This window comes from Cebus imitator, unplaced genomic scaffold (assembly GCF_001604975.1).
Source record: "Cebus imitator isolate Cc_AM_T3 unplaced genomic scaffold, Cebus_imitator-1.0 Scaffold817, whole genome shotgun sequence".
Classification (NCBI taxonomy): domain Eukaryota; kingdom Metazoa; phylum Chordata; class Mammalia; order Primates; family Cebidae; genus Cebus; species Cebus imitator.
Window position 1 is genome coordinate 206208 of NW_016108132.1, and position 23931 is coordinate 230138.

The following is a 23931-nucleotide window of genomic DNA, read 5'->3' on the forward strand; positions in this document are numbered from 1 at the left end:
GTTTGGGGTTTAAATAAGCCCTTGGCCATTCAAGTATCAGGCCACACAACTAGGCGTTTTAAAACCTATTGTAGGGTCACAGCAAAGCAACCTGTTTCCTTATATGTGAGCTCTAAGTTGCTATTTTTTCTAAGAGTAGAAGGCACATTTTTGAAAACCTTAAATATGCACTTATATTTGTAGTCACGTGTGCATTTTATCTTTACTTCTACTGGTTTAAAATTCTTACATGCCGCCCATTCACTTGGGACTCTGGATTACTTGGAACCACTAAATATGCCAAAGGAACACCTGCAGCCCAGAGTACAAGCCCAGGAACCAGATGTAGTCTTGAGTAGAGGGCAGAGTCCAAGGCCATGAGGTGGCTGGACAGCAGTTTTCAAAATGGGGAAAAAAGGGAGACTCCTGGGGTCAGAATGGGAATTTCAATATTGAGGGAACCCAGGAACTTGCCAAGGTATCCCAAGGGATTCTGATCCCGCGCCTATTGCATCCCCAAGAGAACCGCTGATAGTGAACAAAGCTGAGTAAGGAGAGAGGAAAGTGAGGAATGAGGAAGATAAGCAAGGCCACTGGTGGCACTGCACAAGCAGCAGTGCAGCCTGGGTATTGCCTGATTCATCCCTGAGAGCTCCTGCACAGCGGCTCTGGGACCTGGCATCCCAACACAAATCAGGCTAGAAATGTGAGGCCAGATTCAGGGCCTCATACTTACCCTATTATCGCTTATCTTTAGAACTTTAGTTAGAAACAAAAGCAGTAAGTTAGTCCAGGCTTCCCGATGACTTTCTGATGTTAGAGTAAGGAAGTAACTTAGCGCTTCACTGCAGACACTGCAAAAGAAAAGGTTTCCTTTAATGTTATTTGCATACCTGCTGGTCCCTACATTCACTGCGAAAGAGCAATCGTGAACATAGTGGTGAATATGAACTATTCAAGAACATGTTAGATCCCATCTGTTTACATTAGCTGGAATGTCAACATAAACATGCTTTTCAAATTGGGAAGAAAACCAAGCATGTTTAAAAGAAGCCATTGTAACTTATCAGGAAACCCTCATTTTCCTAATTTTCTAAGTTTCTTTGAATTCAAAGCTGCTGTATGGCAGGTAGCACATGTGAAGCTTAGTTTCAAGAGACCTGGGCTGGAATCTGAGGCGGCTCTTCTCTTCCCTGATCCTTGTGAGGCCCTATATCTTTCTGGGCCTTAATCAGTCTTGTCAATTAAATGGGATAACAGACTAAGTGATCCCTTAAAATTCTAAAATGTATTTAACTGGCCTCAGAACATCTATTCCTCAAGTAGGTATGAAAATACAATGCAGATGACAGTATTCTTTCTAAATGGCATGTTTCATTCTTTTTTTTTTTTTTTTGGGAATCCTTCAAGAGCTGTGTTAAAGGTATACTGGCAGTGTTTTTTTGTTTTTTTTTTGTTTGTTTGTTTGTTTTTTTTTTGGAGATGGAGTGTTGCTCTGTAGCCCAGGCTGGAGAGCAGTGGCACAATCTCAGCTCACTGCAACCTCTGCCTCCCGGGTTCCAGTTCAAGCAATTCTCCTACCTCAACCTCCCAAATAGCTGGGATTACAGATACGAGCCACCATGCCCAGCTAATTTTTGTATTTTTTAGCAGAGACAGGGTTTCACCATGTTGGCCAGTCTGGTCTTGAACTCCTAACCTCATGATCTGCCCTCCTTGGCCTTCCAAAGTGCTAGGATTAAAGGCATGAGCCACCACGCCCGGCCGGCATGTTTCATTCTTAGCCTGAGTTTACACATTAGTTGTCTTAAAAAAGTAAAAAAAGTAACACTTAAACTCCAAATATTTTTTTCCAAAGTAAATGCAGGTAGGAGAGTTGTCACTTTCACAAATGATTGTTCTGTAAAAGCACTATCTATCTTATGACATTAGGCCTAAAAATGATTATCATAGTTGACAGTTTTAAAATTTTAAAATAGAAAACCTTCTCCTTTGTCCTATATGTTAGACATGACTTGGCTACATGTCACTAAAGCATATTCATCTCTAAGACTGAATTTAATTTTTACAATTGCTCTGTGGAATTAGGGGAGTCCAGGCCCCAAAGGCTCAGCTCTTGGTGTGGTCCCACCAGTGACCCTTTCCTGCCCAGCACCACATGGTCACCTGGTCAGCAACGGAAACCAGTCAAGAGTCTTACTTCAAAAGCCTCTGCTGGACCTCCTCCCAGGCACTAATGCGGCTCTCATCCATGTACATCCGGAAGAGAATGCGCAGCCCACACGCCAGGCTACTGGTCTCCTGCTTCAGAAGGTTGGGCTTGGATTTGCCTTTGAATCCTGCAGATAGGGGAAGTTTCTGGGATTAGTTTGGGAAGGCATTTTAGGTCCAACAGCCCATATGGAGGCACATTATGGTGTGCTCAGCCATCAGCATCTGCTGCTTACAAAGCAGAGCCATAGCAGCCAATGTCAAAGTGATTTCCATGTCCAGAATTCCCTTCCTATTCAAGTTGGGGATATGAGATATAAAAATGAAACTGCACTTGAATCCCCATAGACAAAGTTGTGGAAGGAGCCATGTGCTCTGCCTGCACCAGGGCTCTCAGATGAACAGGGGAAGCCTCCAGGAGGTGAGAACTGTAGAGGTCTGATGGGTCTGGTGTATGTGGACACAAGGAGGCACTAACAGCAGGAATAGGCCCAGTGGATTGGATTGGTGGCAGCAACTTGGCGGTAGAAGGTGGAAAAATAAGTACAGACTACTCTTTCCAGAAGTTAGGTTGTAAAGGGAAGAGAATGGCATAGCTGTTTTAAATAAGCAAACATAAGCACCAAACCTTTTTGTCTGGTAAGTATCAGCCTCCTCCTTTCTTTTTCTGTGCCTTATTTTGCTGCCCCTCATCTTCCCAGCACTGTTTTGTATATATTTCTTTCTTTTTTTTTTAAGACACGGGGTTTCTGTTGCCCGGGCTGGAGGTGAATGGTGTGATCATAGCTCACTGCAGCCTCAAACTCCTGGGCTCAAGTGATCCTCCCATTTCAGCCTCCCGAGTAGCTGGGATTACAGGTGCATAACACCATGCCCGGCTAATTTTTAATTTTTTGTAGAGACAGGGTCTTATTATGTTGCCCATGGTGGTCTTGAACTTCTGGCCCCAAGCAATCCTCCTGCCTCAGCCACACGAGTAGCTGGAACTACAGGCATGAGTCACTGCACCTGGCTCTATTTCTTAAATTAAAAAATTAACAATGTCACTTTGGATTATAACACTTATTTTGTTTAAAATGTCTAACTTGTTCTAGAACAAATATACCTCACGTCCCAATACATTCACCTTCACTCTGAGCTTTGGCCGTTCTCAGTAAGAGAGAAGCCACTCAAATACACATGCCAGGTTTCGTGTGCAACCTTCACACATGTGTATTTCCTTAAGGACGGCTTTTTATCATGCCAAACAACAAGAAGCTCCAGGTTGGGTAAACAAGATGAAACACCAGTTATCAGTCAACTAGTAGACCAAGGTGGAAAAAATCCACCCAAGTAGTTGGGCTTACTGTAGTCCAGAGAAGGGCCTGGTTGTGAGGTTACTTTATTACTGTTAAGGTCAGTGTACATATAGTGACTTACACAGACCCACAGTAGACAGTCAGTGAGTTCTAATACATGTATGTACCTGTCCCACATCCATCAACAGTGAACATGAAATGGGAGGTATGCGCAGCTTACCTGCCTTCCACAGAGCAGTCCTCTGTTCGTTGTTGGAATTAAATGCTTTTGCAAATCTATGTGACTCTAATAAGCAGTCCAGTAGCTTAAAAAGTTGTTGTGATGTTAAAAACCGGTACATTCCTTGGTCTTGAGTATCAACTCGAACATCAAAGTCTACCGCGTCTCTCTTTGGAAAACAAACCACCCCAGGATATACACACAGTCACAATAATTTTAGTGAATTTAGGACTCAATGTTCCCCAAAGACCAGTTTTACAAGAAAGCCACAGGTACACTCAGCTTTCTCTAACCTAACAGAAAGTAAGGGAAGGTCCACCTTCTGTTGTGTGTACTTGTCCCTGAACACCGCCTCCCATCAGCCCAGCCCCTCCTGGACTCCCAACTCCCTGGCCCTGTGCTCGCTCCTTAGCGCCTCAAGTCCTCCCTTCTCTTCTCAACTGCTTTGGAGTCCATGCACCATGATTTTAATTATTCTTTTTCACAACCCCTCACCTCTTCTTAAAAACTGGCAAAACTGCCTACTCCGTGTCATGTGTGACTGGAGAAAGCAGACTGGTTTCTCTCTATACCAGTGGACTCTGCTGCCCAGCCCTTGGCAGCCCTTGGCCTAGGCCATGTTCCTGGCCAACCAGCTCACATTTTCACTTCTCAAGTAGCTAAAACATTCTTCCAAACCTCATATGGTAGACGACTTTTCTTTTCATCTCAGTGAGAAATCAGAAGCTGGCAGAGGAGGTCCCTCACAAGCTCCTACTTAAATGTACCAGCCTTCCTGCATCCATAAGCCACCCCCCAGCCCTCCCCCTGCCGCCACATGGGAATTGTGTGGGCTTCTACCCCAAGTGATTCCCACTCTGTATGAGGCACTATATCCAGTCACTCAAAAACATGGCCCTAGCAACTGCCCCTCTCTTGCCTACACTCAGTTCTTTCTCTCCCTACTGGAAAGCTCTTACCAGTGAACATGCTGCTGTATTACCAATCGGGAGAACAAAACATAGCAAACCCCTCTCTTGACCTCCTCACATTCTAGCTATCACATTTCTCTGTGCCTTTATAGTGAAACTTATTAACCAACTACTGGCTGAGTCTACATCCTCTCCTTCTCTCTCTTCCCATTACAATTATGCTTTTGTTCTTTATTTAACATTTAACATACTGTTAAGGTTCCAAAGTCCTCCAAATAGTTAGAGGGCAAGTCTCAGATGTATATCACTGACCTATTCAGAGCATTTAACAAGCATCTGATCACACGATTCTTCTTAAAGAATTTTCTTCATCTGACTTCCAGGACAACTGGCACCTGCTTCCCTGCGCCTCCCCACCCTGCCTCATGGGTTCTTGTCCTCAGTCTCTGCTAGCTGCCTCAGCTCCAGGATTTGTAGAGGATGAGGTCCCTGGGGCTCAGTTGCTGACCTTCCTCCCTGGAGGATGGCTCTAGCCGTCCTCACTACCTCGTGATGGGATCCAGTCTCATGGCTTAAAAGGACATCTGTATAATGAAGGCCCCTCAAATTAATTCTGTAGCCTGACTCTACAGCCCAGACCGTTATAGCTAACTTCCTCCTTACACAAAAAAAGCAGCTGTCCTCCCGTCTCCTTACCTGGGCTGCAGCTAAGTTTTCCGCATCTTCCTTCTTACTTGTGGCTGGGAAGAAGACAATGTTGTCGATAGTCTGGATGAGTTCCAGCTGCACAACACATTTAATCAACAGGGCAGCAAACAATTTTTGTTCTGGAAATTCTGTGAGGAAACCCCATCAATGCACATGCAAACAAAAAATTATTTTGAATCCTTTATAATTTCCATGACATTACAATGCTAAGGAAACATTAATATGTATTCACATATCACACTGAGAAGGACATACTGCTTTTGCACACAGGCACTACTCAGTAAAAGTTTAACTGATATTCAGAAAAGCCTTAGAAAAGTAATTTTTAAAAGACAAGTGCCCTATATGATTTAGAACAAGCTTGTCCAACCCACAGCCCATATGTGGCCCAGGACAGCTTTGAATGCAGCCCAACACAAATTCATAAACTTTCTTAAAACATCATGAGGCTTTTTTTTTAAAGCTCATCAGTTAGTGTATTTTATGAGTGGCCCAAGACAATTCTTCCAATGTGGCTCAGGGAAGCCGAAAGATTAGACACCTCTGATTCAGAACAATGAATATGTTCAAGATGTTCCTGCTAAAAATTTTTTTTAAAAGATTCAAGTTATTTTTAACAAAAATGTAACAAATGGATAAAAATCTAAAAATATTAACTGTAAACCCAAGTCCAACCTTTGAAAATAGGGAATAAAGGGGCCGGGCATGGTGGCTCACGTCTGTAATCCTAGCACTGTCCAAGGCAGTCGAACCACCTGAGGTCAGGAGTTCGAGACCAGCCTGGCCAACATGGTGAAACCTCATCTCTACAAAGCTACAAAAATATTCACCAGGCATGGTTGCGTATGCCTGTAATTCCAGCTACTCTGGAGGCTGAAGCAGAAGAATTGCTGGAACCCAGGAGGCAGAGGTTGCAGTGAACTGAGATCATGCCACCGCACTCCGGCCTGAGCAAGAGCGCAAGACTCCATCTCAAAAATAAATAAATGAATACATAAATAAAATTTAAAAAAAGAAAATAGGTTGTATGAAAACCTATGACATAAGAAAATAACAGAACAGATCAATGTGAGACAGGAAGTGAGGGCAGCCAAGACTCCGGATGAACCTATGCAATACTGTGGTTTGGCCACAGCACATGTTTTATTTGGACCCAGATTCATAGTTGTGGCTGAAATTACCTCTTATTTTCAAAGAGATCCATCAGCAAAGAAGTCTGTAAAAGTTAGGCCGGGGCCAGGCACAGTGGCTCATACCTGTAATCTCAGCACTTTGGGAGGCCAAGGCGGGCAGATCACGAGTTTAGGAGTTCGAGACCAGCCTGGCCAACATGGTGAAACCTTGTCTCTACTAAAAATACAAAAATTAGTCAGGTGTGGTGGTATGCACCTGTAGTCCCAGCTACTTGGGAGGCTGAGGCAGAACAATCACTTGAACCTGGGAGGCGGAGGTTGCAGTGAGCCGAGATCGTGCCACTGCACTCCAGCCTGGTGACAGAGCGAGACTCCGTATCAAAAAAAAAAAAAAAAAAAAGGTTAGGCTGAACACATTTCTTCAAAAGTAACCAAACTTCAAAGTAACAAAAGTGCCACCAGTGTTCCCCTCATCAGCTATACACAGCCACATCCCTCTATCCTGAACACATTTGTTCAACAGGGCGTTTCTGACAGTCCGCTGGCCCATGTGGACACAGTCATGAGAGTGCTCCAGTTGTCTGATCATGCCAGCTAAGTAGCTAAGCAATGTAGCAGCACAAGGTTAGAAAAGAGGACTCAACTTCTGAGACGCTGTTGCCACGTGGCCCAGGGGACCCAGACCATATCACCACACCTCCATCCCAGATTCTCAGGGGCAGCTTTGGCAGGAAGTTTTCCAGGAGGCAGACAACTGCCCAAAGGGAGCTGCCTACTAGGCAGTCTTGGGGCAATGGCCCCAATGCTGGGTGACTTATAATCCCTATTTCTTTCTACTATGAAAAACACTTCACTACAAATTCCCTTTTCTAGCATTAATGTATGGAAGATAAATTCATGTTTTAGGGATTTTGGGGGGTGGAAAAATAACTGACTTAAATTTATCCTTATTGAGGTCATTAATGAAGCCTCCTTTCCATAGACTTTTCATAAACACTATTCTATTTAACATTTAGTTCTTAGGACTACATCTTGAGTTAAAAAAAACAAAGAAACCTGTGAGTCCTAAGGTTATCTCTTCCTTCTTAGTCCTTTATTACAGTGACAGTGGCACGGGCAGTCATCCATTCACTCCCTTATTCAAGTCAGAAAAACATCTTAGTCCCTGGGGCAAGAGACTCCTAGTAGCACCTGGACTCCAGAAGGGACTCAGCAGTAGATGGAGGTTTTAAGAGACCTATCTTCATCAGTTCCAACATGAGTTTTTCAGGGATGTTAAGAGCTTCCAGCAGAGACTCAGACAGTCTTACTCTCAACTGGGATTCGAAGCTCTTCATACTTACTGGCTACAGTCTCACTAGCAAGGACCAGGAGCACTTTTGAAGACAGTATCTGTTTGGACAAATTTTAGTCATGACAAGGCCTGACACTGCTAGGGTTATATTAGTTGACCATTTCATTGTCCACACAACAGAGAGCAATGCGAAGCAGATTTTAACTACGTGGGACTGCAGGCACTGAATTAACTTGACGGAGCAGTGGTGTAGAAAGAATGAGGCTGGTTTGTGCTTTGATTCTTTTTACTGAGTTGGAGAGTCAGATGGCAGTTGGCCTCCCCATCTAACAGGGGAACCACAACTTATCCACTAAAGAAAAGAGCACATGGGAGCAGGGTAGCCGCTTGTTATTCCTCCAGCTTTACCTGTTCTGAGTCAACAGATCCAGGATGAACCTTGCCTAAAAGTCTTCCAGGGGAGCAAGAGTGGAATGTCTGGCCTAAGGATGCAGTCTGAATTGACAGCTGACGGTGGCAGGAAAGCAGAACCCTTGCCCCAGGAAAAAGGACAGTCTCAGAGTAGCCATGTGTACACTTTCCACTGTGGGAAGACCAAGTCCTACCCTCACAAAGCTAAGTGTGTTTAAATTCAGTCTTGAGTCTGAAAGTGAAAAAAGCCACTCACTATTCTGTCCTCCTGGCCTTTCTCAGTGCAGACTGAAGCTGCAAAGGATTCCTATATGAACCATTCTGTTCTTTGGAGATCAGGAATGAAAAATGAAACCAGGCCACTCAATACCACCTATTTCCCCTTTAAGAAATTAGCAAAATACAGTGACTGAACAAAGAAGCTCCTTTCCAGTAGGATATAACAAAGCCTATCTTCTCTCAAGAACTGTAAGTACCTAGGATTAAAAAATTCCCGGAAAAAAATTAAATCAAAATGGATCAATGACCTAAATAAAAGTGCGAAAAGAATAAAACTTCATAGGCGAGGCGTGGTGGCTCACACATGTAATCCTAGCCCTTTGGGAAGCTGAGGTAGGTGGATCAGTGGAGGCCAGGAGTTTGAGATCAGCCTAGTCAACATGGCAAAACCCTGTCTCTACTAAAAATACAAAAATTAGCCAGGGATGGTGGCATGTGGCTATAATCCCAGCTACTAGGGAGGCTGAGGCGGGTGAATCACTTGAACCTGGGAGGTGGAGGTTGTAGTCAGACAAGATCGCACCACTGCACTCCAGCCTTAGCGACAGAGTAAGACTCTGTCTCAAAAAACAAAACAAAAAAAGTAAAACTTCAAAGGGGGAAATTCTCATGACCTTGGACTCTGACAATGACACCAAAGCCATGGCTAATAAAAGAAAAATTGGACTTCATCAAAATTTAAAAACAGGCAAAGAACATGAATAAAAATTTCTCCAAATAAGAAATACAAATGGCCAACAAGCACATGAGAAGATGCTTAACACCACTAATAATTATGGAAATGCCAGCCAAAACCACAATGAGGTTCAACTTCTCATCCACTAGGATGGTTGTCATTTAATAACAACAAAAAAGGCGTTCGCAAAGACGTGGAAACACTGGAATTGCTGGTAGGAATGTATGCAGCCACTGGCTATAGAAAATTGCTTGGTGGTGATCCTCAAGAAGTTAAACATAGAATCGCCCTATACAAGCTAGCAATTCCACTCCTAGGTAGATAACAAAAAGGAACTGAAAACAGGTATTCAAATGATATTTGTACATAACAGTTTGTAGCAGCACTATTCATGACAACTGCAGGTGAAACAAACACAAATGTCCCTCACCAGACAAATGGATAAACGAAATGTGGTCTATACATTTGGTGGACTATTACTGATAAAAAGGAATGAATTACTGATTCATGCTACAACATGATGAGTCTTGAAAACATTGTGAGAGAAGACAGACACAAAAGTTTATATTTTGTATGATCCCATTTATATGAAATATGCAGAATAGACAATTCACAAACACAGCTGATTAGTGGCTGCCAGGGGCTGGGGAGGGGAGAAGAGGAAACGGCTGTGTAACAGTTATGGGTGGGGAGGCTCCCTTTAGGAGTGAGGAAAATGCTTTGGATCTAGACAGAGGTAGTGGCTGTGAATGTACCAAATGCCACTGAATTATTCACTTGAATATGGTTACTTCTGTTATGTAAATTTCACCTCAGTTTTTAAAAAGTTCTCAAAGCTGTCCTGTTTTCCTGTAAGGAGGCTGTGGTCTTTTCTAGGTGTTATAATTTTCCTTCGGCAAATGAAACTGAATCAATACAGTAAAAAAGTGAAGGGTTCCTCTTATTTGTGAAAAGGTGAGGGAAGGAATACAGGTGACCTGTGTATCCCTGTGTGAAGATAGGGGTGTGGGCGGCAGTGAGGGAATGGGCACAGGCCGACTAAGGTTGAGGAGCAATGTGGAGAAAGGAGGCTTGCTTCTTAAAAAGTAGGGTGCTCCTGGCCAGATGTGATGGCACACACCTGTAATCCCTGCATTTTGGGAAGCTGACGCAGGTGGATGGCCTGAGCTCAGGAGTTCAAGACCAGCCTGAGCAACATAGCAAAACCCTGGTCCCTACAAAAAATATAAAAAATTAGGTGGGCATGATGAGGCTATGCCTGTAGTTCCAGCTACTCGTGAGGGTGAGGTGGGAGGATCGCTTAAGCCTAGGAGGTTGAGGCTGCAGTGAGCTGAGATCACGCTCCAGCTTGGGCAACAGAGTGAGGCTCTGTCTCAAAAACAAAAAAAAAAGAAAAAGAAAAAACACAGAAACAACAACAACAAGTGAGGTGTTCCTGCTTAGAAGGCAACAGTTCCTCACTACTTCCCCGTGCAGATGGGTAGAGTAAGGCATGCCAGGCCTTACTTTTGCAGAGAGAACATGGGGTTGGTTGGCATGCAGAAGGGGATGGAGAGAGAAGAAGACTCAGGTGCTTATTGGTGGAAAAACTGACATTTCAGGTATTAGCAGAGTTCTTGACCTTCTGTAAGAGGGCATCTATCTATCAGAGGGTGTCCAAATTAGGGTAAGCACAGTAAAGAGGTGATGATACAATTATAGTATATGCTTGTTAATAATAAAAGTAAAGCCAAAATTGTCCCTTTCCTAAATAAAACACTAATTTATTTTTATTTAGAGAAATAACTCACTTGCTGTAGATTTAATTTTGCTGACTTCTTCATTAACAGCAGAGCCAGAAACCAGTGGTGCTTGTGGTCTGTTATCTACAGATCTTGGCTGAATAGAATCGTGAATATCTACAGACTTCTGTGATATTGTATCCTAATAAAAAAAATTATTGTAAGTATGGTTAATAAAGTTTATGGGTGAAGATATTTTCTATAATGCTATTTTTAAAAATTATATTATGTCCCTTTGAAAACGATGTTTTACACGTTACAGTTATAACACAATGAGAAAATTATTTAAAATTACCTGTACATAAAGAAAAGCTGACTTTCTTACCCTCACTGGGCTCAGGTTTGATACCATCCAACAGCAACAAATAAAAATGTGAAACTTCAATGTGTAGAGAAACTAGTCAGCAATACCCACAAGTGTTCATGAAATCTAAACAGAACACATACTTGGCAGAGAGGAGGGGCTGAGCCCAGGGACACTTTTTGCAGGGGTAAATTTAGAAAAGGATCTTCTGTCACCCATAGACCCAGGGACTAGAAAGAACAGTATGAAGGTGACTGTCTAGGAGTGTCATATCATGAAGAGAAGCTGGATGCTGGAGTCCAAAAGACCTACACAAGATTAAGGCTCTGGTATTACAAAGAGTATAACCTTGGAAAAATGGTTAATTTCCCGAGGTGAGGTTTTCTGATCTACAAAGAGATAACACACTTTCCTTGCAGGTTGTTAAGAACTAGAAATAATAAATCCAAAACACTGACAGCACAGTGTTGGGCAATAAATGGCAGCTGACCCTACTACTCCTCGAGCTTTCTTTCATTATAAAGGGACAGCATACTCAGAGAGGAGAGAGCTTGGTTTTGGGAACAGTGCTTAGCTCTTGTTATTCTGACCTAACAGTCCCAGCCTGCAGCAACCTTATCTGCATGTAGGAAAGGAAGATGGGCCTGTGTTACCAGAAATAGTTATGATCAAAACAATATGTTAGCTCGGACTTAAGTGTATTTTAAGGAAGAGATTACTCAGTTCTCAGAATTAAAAATGTATTATCTTACTGAAGATAAATGAAAGCACTGGTTTTAAATATATTTGGTCACTGGCCCTCTTGAACACTCTGGTGATTTCTAAAATGTTCTCCCCAGAAAACTAAAGCTGCACAAAAACTAGATCACAAAATTGGGGATTTAAAAGCCTTGCTCTTATTAGAGGAAGTTTTGGATGTTAGGTACACTGTTTTCTCAATTTTTTTCACAAACCAGTGTAAATGAGGATAATTTTTTTGATGTCCCAATAGCAGGGTCTGTGCTGAATGGACAGTGTCAGCACACAGAGTCATGGAGCACCATGGGCTCAGTGCTAGATGTCACAGTTCTCAATGGCAATTCAGAATGAGATTTTTCTGTGAAATTGAAGTTTTAACTGTTGAAAATGTGTTCAGAAAGTTAAAAACTGTGGGGGACAAATCCAGTCAGTGGGCATTAGTCTGCCACTTTACAGTCTCCTGGGTTTAAAATTCAAAAAGGTATTATTGGGAGGAACAGTACAAATTTGAAAAGACCTGTAGATTAAATAAGAGTATTGTTCCAAAAATAATTTTCTGATTGTTGGGATAAATTGGCATTATATTTACAAATTACTTTTAAAGAATTCAGAAAATTGTATTGTGTGGGAGGCGGGGTAGCAAGATAAAAAGAGGGAGGAAAGCAGGGGTTGGTAAAAACAAATGTAAAATGATAACATTTGGAGAAGCTTGGTGTAATGATTACTTTTGTGTCAATCTGGCTACAACACAGTACCAATATCCTATATACTTAAGCCAGATACTTAAGTCAAAGGACTAACAATTCAATTAAATACAATTCCAGGTGTTGCAATGAAAGTATTTTATAGATGTGGTTAACATTTATAGTCAGTTTACTTTAAGGAGATTATCTTCAATAATCTAGATGGGCCTTGTCCGATCAGTTGAAGGCCTTCAAAACTGAACAAAACAGGTTTCCTGCCTGTGAACTGCAGCTTCACCACTGGCTAAAGGGTTTCCAGCCTGCCCTACAAAATTTCAAGCCTGTTAGCCTCCAACATCACATAAGCCAGTTCCTTAAATCTATTTTTATATCTCTTGCTGGTTTTGTTTTTCTGGCCCTGATAAAGATTTTGATACCACAAATGGAATGTGGCTGTAATAAACACCTAAAAATGTGGAAGTAGCTTTGGAACTGGGCAATGGTAGAAGCTGGAAGAGTTTTGAGACACATGATAGAAAATACCCAGATTGCCCCGAGGAGACTGTTGGTAAAAATATGGATGTCAAATGTGGTTCTGGTGAGGATCCACAAGGAAGTGCGATGTATGAGAGAAAGCTTCTACCATCTTAGAGAACACATCTACAGCCATGAAACAGACTATTGGTACAAATATGAATCTCAAAAGGTGCTTCCGGTGAGGTCTTATAAGGCAATCAAGAACATATTATTAGATACTGATAGGTGATCCTTATTGTAAAGTGGCAGAAAACTTGGCTGAATTGTTGGGTGGAAAGCAGAGTTCTAAGTGATGAACTTAGATATGTAGTTGAGATTTCCAAGCAAAGTGTTGAAGGTGTGGCCTGGTTTATCCTTGCTGTTTACAGTACACTGCAAGCACAAGATATATTGAGGAAAGAACTGTTAAGAAAAAGAAACCAGTACTTGATGATTTGAGAGGATCTTGGCCTATTCAGATTGAAAAGGATGCTACAATTAGGAAATGAATAGTTAGGAAGGCATGCTTTGGAGAGAAGGGCAAGGCTACAGCTGGACCAGTTTTTGCCAAAGAGATTAGGTATATGTCTAGTGGATTCGATCAGCCATCTCAGCAGAAACCAGGAACATAACAGGTCTAACCAGAAAGATGTGTGGATTGCCCTCTTTTTTAATAGCATGGTTTCTCTTAACACATACAGAAGCCCCACAAGGATTTTGAGAGTGATGTACCAGTAGACATAGGGCCAGCCTAGAATGAAAGGGACAGAAACAATAAGATGAAGGGAGGCTGACTTCTAGGATTCTACAGGCAGCAAATGGGTCAACAGAGGTGCAAATGTGCTAACTTTTATGAAAAAGAAGAACAACTGAGAGCGCAGGGCTCAGGCCCAAAGAAGAAAGCCATGACCCCAGAAGGCAGAATATCACGCCACACAGAATTATTCTCAGGCCTTAAAACTCAATGGAATTGTCCCTGCTAAGTTTCAACCTTGCTTAGGACTGGTGATCTTTTGTTCCTTCCAATTTCTCCTTTTTCAATGAGAATGTCTATCTTAGGCTTGTCCCACTACTGTATTTTAAAAGTTACTAACCTGTTTTCTAGGTTCACAGGTCCACAGACGGAGATGAATTTTGCCCCAGAATAGATCATATTCTGAGTGTCACCCATTCCTAATTAAGATGTCTGAGATGATCAGATTAGGGACTTTTGATGATATTTAGATGGGATTTTGGACATAGTGTTGATGCTGTAGTGAGTTTAGACTTTTGGGGACCTCAGAATGGGGTGATCATCTTTTGCCAATAGGATGGACATGAGTTTTCAGGTGTCAGTGGGTAGACTGTAGTGGGATGAATATTGTCCCCTAAAAGGTATGTCCAAGTCCTGACCCTTGATACCTGCAAATGTTACCTTACTTGGACATGAGGTCTTTTCAGATGTAATTAAGTATCTTGAGATGAGATCATCCTGGATTTCAGGTAAACCCTAAATCCAATGAATAATGTCTTCATAAAACAAAAAGGAGAGAGAAAGATTTCACACACACACACAGTGAGGAAGGCTACAGACAGATAGAGGCAGAGATTGGAGTGATATGTGAGGAAGCCAAATAATGCCAAAGGTTGTCAACAGCCACCAGAAGCTGGAAGAAGCTAATAAGAATTTTCCCTCAGAACCTTTGGAGGGAACGTAGCCCTGCTAACTCCTTGATTTGGGACTGTGGTCTTTAGAACCATGAAATAAAAAGTTTCAGTAGTTTTAAGCCACCAAGTTTGTGGTAATTTTTTATGGTAGACCTAAGAAACCAATACACTGGGTGAAGTTTATATTAGAATCCTTTGTACTGTTTGGTGTTACTTTTCTATAAGGTGAAATTATATAAAAAGTTTAAATACTAATCAACAATATCTTCAGCTTTACATGGAGATAGCTAGGTAATATGGCACCTTTCTCTCACAACCCTGAAAAAATCATTTTGCTCTATGACCTATTAAAAAGTAATTTAAAGGCCGGGTGCGGTGGCTCACACCTGTAATCCTGGCACTTTGGGAGGCAGAGGTGGGTGGATCACCTGAGGTCAGGAGTTCAAGACCAGCCTGGCCAACATGGTGAAACCCCATCTTTAAAAAAAAAAATTTTTAAATACTCCCTTCATGGCATTTAACAGAGAGACATATTGTCTGTGAAATTTACCACAGAATTAACCTCAAAATTCTCAACCAAATTTATGCCATCTTCTTAAAACAGCTGAACTTACTGAAATGATATGAATGTTTCTCTTCCCTCCTAAATTCATAATGAAACTCAATCCCCAACACAACAGTATCAACAGGTAGAGATTTTAGGAGGTAAGTAAGCCATGAGAATTAGTGCCTTAAAAAAGGGCTGGAGGAAACTGGCTAGGCCCCTTTCTGTCCCTCCTCCTTCCCACCATGTGAGAATGTCCCACCATGTGAGAATGCAGCAACAAGGTGCTATCGTGGAAGCCGAGAGCAGCTCTCATCAGACATCTTGTTCATACAATTCCCAGCCTTCGTAATTGCAAAAAATAAATTTCTATTTATAAATAATCCAGTCTCAGGTATTTTTTAATAGCAGCAGGAATGAACTAAGACACTCACATATAAGAGTTTGACCATAATAGAATTACTCATCACAAATAACTAATTTCAATATACTTTATTGACTAAAACTTACCAATGGCTTTTCACTTACAGGAGATGGAGGTAGGGGGGCAGTTTCTCCAGAAGTGGGTCGCCAGGTTAAGAGCCTTTAAGATATCAAAACCACATCAATCACTAGGAGGCTGTGCCACATGCCACATCCAGCATATTTTGAAATGGGCACAAGAAATGTAACATCAATATACCAACTACACATTCCATCTTTGACTACTGCTAAGAGCAATTTCCTGAAAAACTAGTAGAAAGTTTAAAATATGTATTTTTAGAAAACAATTAAGTGGCATTTAATATAATTAAAAGGGTAATCTGTTACAGTTTTGCATTAAAAAAAAGACTAATATGTTTTAAAAAGTTAAAACCTCCTTTCCCTAAACATAAATGTCACCAAATATTTTTCAGAGAGACTTCTCAAAAGATATTCATAAAATTGGCCAGGTGTGGTGGCTCACACCTGTAGTCCTAGCACTTTGGGAGGCTGAGGCTGGAGGATCATGAGGTCAGGAGTTCAAGACCAGCCTGACCAACATGGTGAAACCCCGTCTCTACTAAAAAATACAGAAATTAGCTGGTGACGCTCATCTGTAATCCCAGCTACTCAAGATGCTGATGCAGGAGAATTGCCTGAATCTGCGGGTGAGAGGTTGCAGATCACGCCACTGCACTCCAGTCTGGGTAACAGAGTGAGACTGCATCTCAAATTTTAAAAAAAATTCATAAAATTAAAACTAAAAATATTTATAAAATACTTTAGATTCTTTTAAAGTACAAAAAATAAAAATTCGGTCCAAATGAGAAAGGAACTTGCTACTACTGAATCAGGTGCTCAGGATAAAAACATAATTAAGGACCGAGTTCTAGTTTCTGAGAAACAGGAGCTTCTGCAGATATATGGCAAATAGATTATTTCAATTCAATATGAAAAAAGCTCTGGTATAGATATTTCTATCAAGATTTTTTGTTACATGCTCTTTAAGGTTCCAGAGTGTATAATTCAGTAAATTAAAACAGAAGCAGTGCTTACCAAAAAGAATGTACAGCACAATTGGTTTTTGTAAAGAAAGACAACAGCTTATACTATCTTTGACATAAGGGTCACAGATAAACTGTGACAGACACGTATCATTTGTTAGTAACTCACATTGCTCCAATAAAAGAGTGCACCAAAAAAAAAATTATCCAATAGTTGGAACAAACAGGACAAAGAGATTACTATGTATCATTTTAGTGCAGTCCTACCAAGAGACTGCTTTCCTAGGGGTGTGTTTCTTTTGACTTCCTATGTACTACTGATTTGGATTTTCACAAGGAGATTATAGGAATACAAACACAGGAGTTGGATGTGGTGGCTCATGCCTGTAATCCCAGCACTTTGGGAGGCAGGCAAATCACCTGAGGCCAGGAGTTCAAGATCAGCCTGGATAACATGGTGAAACCCCATCTCTACTAAAAATACAAAAATTAGCCAGGCGTGGTGGTGGGCGCCTGTAATCCCAGTTACTTGGGAGGCTGAGACAGGAGAATTGCTTGAACCTGGGAGGTGGAGGTTGCAGTGAACCGAGACTGTGCCATTGTATTCCAGCCTGGGCAACAAGAGTGAAACTCCATCTCAAAAAAAACAAAAACAAAAACAAACAAACAAAAAAAACATATTTAATTCATGTCAACAAAAAGTTCATGAAGCTTAAAAATCTGGATTGATGATTTTCATATACAGTTTTGTGCCAGTGCATACCCATGTATCTATTCAATAAGATGCTCTAAATAAGAATCTACCTGTAAATGTAAAAATTGTAGATGTAAGGTAAAACTATGTGCACACCAGAGAGCTCCTGGGGGTAAGCTGAAAAGTAAGTTCCAGTCTGTCCTTCAAGTCATCCAGGCACTACCATGATAAGTCATTTAGCAAGACAATGTTTTAGCTTCCTCACTGATAAAAACTACCTCACTAGCCAGGCATGGTGGCTCATGCCTGTAATCCCAGCACTTTGGGAGGCTAAGGCGGGCGGATCACCTGAGGTCGGGAGTTCCAGTCCAGCCTGACCAACATGGAGAAACCTCATCTCTACTAAAAATACAAAATTAGCCAGGCATGGTGGCACATGCCTGTAATCCCAGCGACTCGGGGGGCTGAGGCAGGAGAATCACTTGAACCCGGGAGGTGGAGGTTGCAGTGAGCTGAGATCATGCCATTGCACTCCAGCCTGGGCAATAAGAGCGAAACTCCATCTCAAAAAAAAAATAAATAAACAAACAACTTCACTATAATTCCATTTCAAACTCATCCCTTGGAGAAAGATGACAAGCTGTTATAAAATATGAAATATAATATGTGAAAACATATTTCCTTAGATTATTAAATCCTCAGTAACTGAAACATAGGCCAAGATTTTTTTTTTTTTTCCAACTCAAAACCACTGCTTGGTTTGATATGAATAAATAAAATCTTATAAAAGTCAGCATAATTACTTCAAAGTTTGGATAAACAGACAAAAGGTTTTGGTTTACAAATAATTTAATTCATTTGTCTGTTATAGTTTAGAAGAGTTTGTTTTGTAATAAATCTAAATCTATGAAATAGTAAGACAAGCGTAAAAGGATTTCTGTTATGAGAAATCACTAGTCACTATCAAACTTTTAATTACTAGTCACTCTCCAACACATCCAACATAGAAATATAAATGTAAAGTTGTATAAAATCTTCTTACGCGTGTGGGATTGTGGTTTTGAAGATATCCAGTGTGCAGTTGCAAGTTTTATCCCAGATTTCTAGGGTAAATTTTTCACCATTCAGAATAACAACATTCTCTAAACAGTTTGTACCAGATCGTGCTAACTGCTCATTGTCTAGGAAAGAAAAGAGCAACTCATTTATATATTACCAGGACACATTTAACACTTTGTGTCACATATCTGGTATTGACCTACCTTGCTGCACACACCAGTAGAGCTGAGCAAAAATATCATCCAAAAGTACATCACTGAGTACTTCTAAATACTGAGTGAACACATCACAGATTGCATAAAGTGCGTGATTGCAAGTTGTTGTCATCCATTCAGCTTTCTGGGGAAAAAAGTTGTTAAATGAACATCATGCCATTCATCAACTACTATGATTAAAAAATAAACACACGCACACACACACACACACACACACACACACACACAAATGTTTTCATATTTAAAACATAAGGCTGTTAGTCTTCCTTTTCGAACACTGAATTCCCTCTAGAACGTTACAGTCACTTCAACTTAAAATCTGGTATCAATTACTCTTCATTACCCCATAACCACCCATGTATATAATAATTTAACTATTTTTGACACTATTTGTTTTGCATATTTAAAAAAACTATCACCATATCATCTCGATATTAACATTATAACTTTTCAAAGTGCATGAATAGCAACAGCTGGCCTTGCTCTAGAATATGACAGAACATTAAAGGGAAATAAAGAAGAAAGAGGTAAGAATTTATCCAAATGGGGCTAGCATAGGTTTAAAATAAAAATGGCTTTCCTGAAGTATGGTTATCTGAAAACACCATAAAAGAAGGGCTATACAAAATAACTGTAATTTCTTTATTTTTTTCAAACCCATAAAAAATAATCACAGAAGTCTGCATTTAATTCTGCTATATGAAACAAAAGGGGAAAATGTGCAGGTCTCTTGACACATTTCCTAAAATATATACTGTAACTGGTTCATAGTAAAATATGTTGAAATAAATAAAAAATTTACTTCGTATTATTTATTCAATGCAAAAAAATCACTATATAATACTAAAGAAAAAGTTACTAATGTTTTATACTTATGACTGTCAAAATGAGGAAAAGAAATGGAAAGGTCAAGAAAAATACTGAAAACAAAACAAAGCAAAAAAAAATTTATCAATTCAGTTCTATCCTCCACATAGTTTTTTTCTTTTTGAGACGGAGTTTGGCTCTTGTCTGTCACCCGGGCTGGAGTGTAATGGTGCAGTCTCAGCTCACTGCAAACTCCATGTCCCAGGTTCGAATGATTCTCCTGCCTCAGCCTTCCAAGTAGCTGGGATTATGAGTGCCCGCCACCATACCTGGCTAAGTTTTGTATTTTTAGTAGAGATGCGGTTTCACCATGTTGGCCAGGCTGGTCTCAAACTCCTAACCTCAGATGATCCACCTCCACTTGGCATTCCAAAGTGCTGAGATTACAGGCGTGAGCCACTGTGCCCAGCCAGTGTTCTTATTTATAAAGATATACTATTATATCCTCATGCCTTAAAGAAAAAATTTCTAGGAATTCTTGTCTGTACTTAATTTGAAACACTAAAATGTATTGGGGATAATACTGAGACTCTTTTAACTTAACTAAGCTAAATGGAAATTGTGTGTCCTCTTACCTCTGTCTGTTGTTCTGGCAATTTCATATTGTCAAAGATTCTGAAAACAATTCTAAATAAATCCTGCCACCAGTGTTTTTCGTAAGTGTGGCCATATGTTTTCATTATTTCAAACATTACTGTTAAACCCCTAAAATGACAAAACGCAATCAGAAAGCTATAATACAAAAAAGCATACTTCTCCTAAAATAGTTTTTACAGTTCAGAAAGCTACTAAAAACAGAATGCTTAAAACTAGTCTGAAATTAACACATGACACTGGGTTATAAAAAATTTAAGTTGTAAAAACAACAGGTTCCTTCAGGATACATCATTCAGGGGAAAAAACCTCTAAAGGTCTTGGCCATAAACTTTTTATTTTACTTTTCCTTTACTCTTACCTCACCACTGCAGCATTTACAAACTGTAAATTGAATAAAGATGATCTTCGAAACCAATGAGAACCAAGACACAACATACCAGAATCTCTGGGACACATTTAAAGCAGTATGTAGAGGGAAATTTATAGCACTCAATGCCCACATGAGAAAAGAGGAAAGATCTAAAATCAACACCCTAACGTCACGATTAAAAGAACTAGAGGAGCAAGATCAAACAAATTCAAAAGCTAGTGGAAGACAAGAAATAACTAAGATTGGAGCAGAACTGAAGGAGACAAAAACACAAAAAAATCCTTAAAAAAAAAAAAATCAATGATTCCAGGAGCTGGTTTTTTGAAAAGATCAACAAAATAGATAGACTGCTACCCAGACTAATAAAGAAGAGAAGAATCAAATAGATGCAATAAAAAATGATAAAGGGGATATCACCACTGATCCCACGGAAATACAAATTATTATCAGAGAATACTATAAACACCTCTATGCAAATAAACCAGTAAATCTAGAAGAAATGGATAAATTCCTGGACACTTACTCCCAAGACTAAACCCGAAGAAGTCAAATGCCTGAACAGACCAATAACAAGGTCTGAAATTGAGGCAGCAATTAATAGCCTACCAACCAAAAAAAGTCCAGGACCAGATGGGTTCACAGTCGAATTCTACCAGAGGTACAAAGAGGAGCTGGTACCATTTCTTCTGAAACTATTCCAAAAAATACAAGAAGAGGGAATCCTCCCTAACTCATTTTATGAGACCACCATCATCCTAATACCAAAACCTGGCAGAGACACAACTAAAAAAGAAAATTTCAAAGTCAATATCCATGAAGAACACTGATTCGAAAATCCTCAATAAAATACTGACAACCAAATCCAACAGCACAGAATAAAGCATCAAGATCAAGTCAGCTTCATCCCTAGGATGCAAGGCTGGTTCAACATCTGCAAATCTACAAACATAATCCATCACATAAACAGAACCAAAGACAAAACCCACATGATTATCTCAGTAGATGAAGAGAAGGCCTTCAACAAAATTCAACAGCCCTTTATGCTAAAAACTCTCAATAAACTAGTTATCAATGGAATGTATCTCAAAATAATCAGAGCTATTTATGACAAACCCACAGCCACATCATACTGAATGGGCAAAAACTACAAGCATTCCCTTTGAAAACTGGCACAAGACAAGGATGCTCTCTCATCGCTCCTATTCAACATAGTATTGGAAGTTCTGGCCAGGGCAATCAGGCAAGAAAAAGAAATAAAGGGTATTTAATTAGGAAAAGAGGACATCAAATTATCTCTATTTGCAGACGACATGATCGTATATTTAGAAGACCCCATTGTCTCAGCCCAAAATTTCCTTACGCTGATAAGCAACTTCAGCAGTCTCAGGATACAAAATCAATGTGCAAAAATCACAAGTATTCCTATACACCAATAAAAGAGAGCCAAATCATAAGTGAACTCCCATTCACAATTGCTACAAAGAGATTAAAATACCTAGGAATACAACTAACAAGGGATGTGAAGGACCTCTTCAAGGAGAACTACAAACTACTGCTCAAGGAAATAAGAGAGGACACAAACAAATGGAAAAAGATTCCATGCTCATCGTCAGGAAGAATCAGTATCGTGAAAATGGCAGCACTGACCAAAGTAATTTATAGATTCAATGCCATCCCCATCAAGCTACCAATGACTTTCTTCACAGAATTGGAAAAAACCACCTTAAATTTCATATGGAACCAAAAGAGAGCCCAGATAGGCCAAGACAATCCTAAGCAAAAACAAAAAACAAAACACAAAAAAACAAAGCTGGAGGCATCACACTACCTGACTTCAAACTATACTACAAGACTATAGTAATCAATCAAAACAGCATGGTGCTGGTACCAAAATAGAGATACAGACCAATGGAACAGAACAGAGGCCTCAGAAACAATGCCACACACCTACACCACCATCTGATCTCTAACAAACCTGATTAAAACAAACTGGAGAAAGGATTCTCTATTTAATAAATAGTGTTGGGAAAACTGGCTAGCCATATGCCAAAAGTTGAAACTGGATCCCTTCCTTACACCTTATACAAAAATTAACTCCAGATAGATTAAAGATGTAAACATAAGACCTAACACCATAAAAACCCTAGAAGAAAACCTAGGCAATGCCATTCAGGACACAGGCATGGGCAAGGATTTCACGACTAAAACACCAAAAGCAATGGCAACAAAAGCCAAAATAGACAAATGGGATCTAATTGAACTAAAGAGCTTCTGCCCAGCAAAAGAAACCATCATTAGAGTGAACCGGTAACCAACAGAATGGGAAACAATTTTTGCAATCTACCCATCTGACAAAGGGCTAATAACCAGAATCTATGAAGAAGTTAAACAAATTTACAAGAAAAAAATAACCCCATCAAAAAGTGGAGGAAGGATATGAACAGACACTTCTCAAAAGAAAACATTTATGCAGCCAACAAACATATGAAAAAAAGCTCATCATCACTGGTCATTAGAGAAATACAAATCAAAGCCACACTGAGATACCATCTCATGCCAGTTAGAATGGCAAACATTAAAAAATCAGGAGACAATAGATGCTGGAGAGGATGCGGAGAAATGGAAAATGCTTTTACACTGTTGGTGGGAGTGGAAATTAGTTCAACCATTGTGGAAGACATCGTGGCAATTCTCAAGGATCTAGAACTAGAAATACCATTTGATCCAGCAATCCCATTACTGGGTATATACCCAAAGGATTATAAATCATTCCATTATAAAGACATATGCATATGTATGTTTATTGTGGCACTGTTCAGAATAGCAAAGACTTGGAACAAACCCAAATGCCCATCAATGATAGACTGGATAAGGAAAATGTGGCACATATACACCACAGAATACTATACAGCCTTTTTTAAAAGGAAGAGTTCATGTCCTTTGCAGGGACATGGAAAAAGCTGGAAACCATCATTCTCAGCAAACTGACACAGAATAGAAAACCAAACACTACATGTTCTCACTCATAAGTGGGTGTTGAACAATGAGTACACATGGACACAGGGAGGGAACAACACACAATGGGGCCTGTTGGGGGAGGGGCCTAAAGGAGGGAGAGCAGGGTGTTGGGCGACAGAGGAGGGATAGGATTAGGAGAAATACCTAATGTAGGTGACAGGGTGATGGCTGCAGCAAACCACCATGGCACGTGCGTACCTATGTAACAAACCTGCACATTCTGCACATGTACCCCAGAACTTAAAGTATATATATATATGTGTGTATATATATATATGTGTATATATATATATATATGTATATATATATATA

General features: G+C 40.2%; 1 protein-coding gene across 3 annotated transcripts in view; it reads right to left on the reverse strand.

The window, feature by feature from the left end:
* Positions 1-23931, reverse strand: part of ARFGEF1 (ADP ribosylation factor guanine nucleotide exchange factor 1) — a 131846-nt gene that overhangs the window by 24784 nt on the left and 83131 nt on the right. For 2 of the 3 annotated variants that reach the window (XM_037735456.1, XM_017520215.2), the window contains exons 29-37: positions 20210-20339; positions 18756-18891; positions 18536-18674; positions 15844-15916; positions 10911-11043; positions 5316-5455; positions 3709-3877; positions 2180-2318; positions 716-833 (exon numbers count right to left, since the gene is read on the reverse strand). In XM_037735456.1, the coding sequence (XP_037591384.1) occupies positions 716-833; positions 2180-2318; positions 3709-3877; positions 5316-5455; positions 10911-11043; positions 15844-15916; positions 18536-18674; positions 18756-18891; positions 20210-20339 (1177 nt within the window). The remainder of the gene's footprint in view (positions 1-715; positions 834-2179; positions 2319-3708; positions 3878-5315; positions 5456-10910; positions 11044-15843; positions 15917-18535; positions 18675-18755; positions 18892-20209; positions 20340-23931) is intronic. The other variant, XM_017520216.2, reaches the window with a different exon arrangement.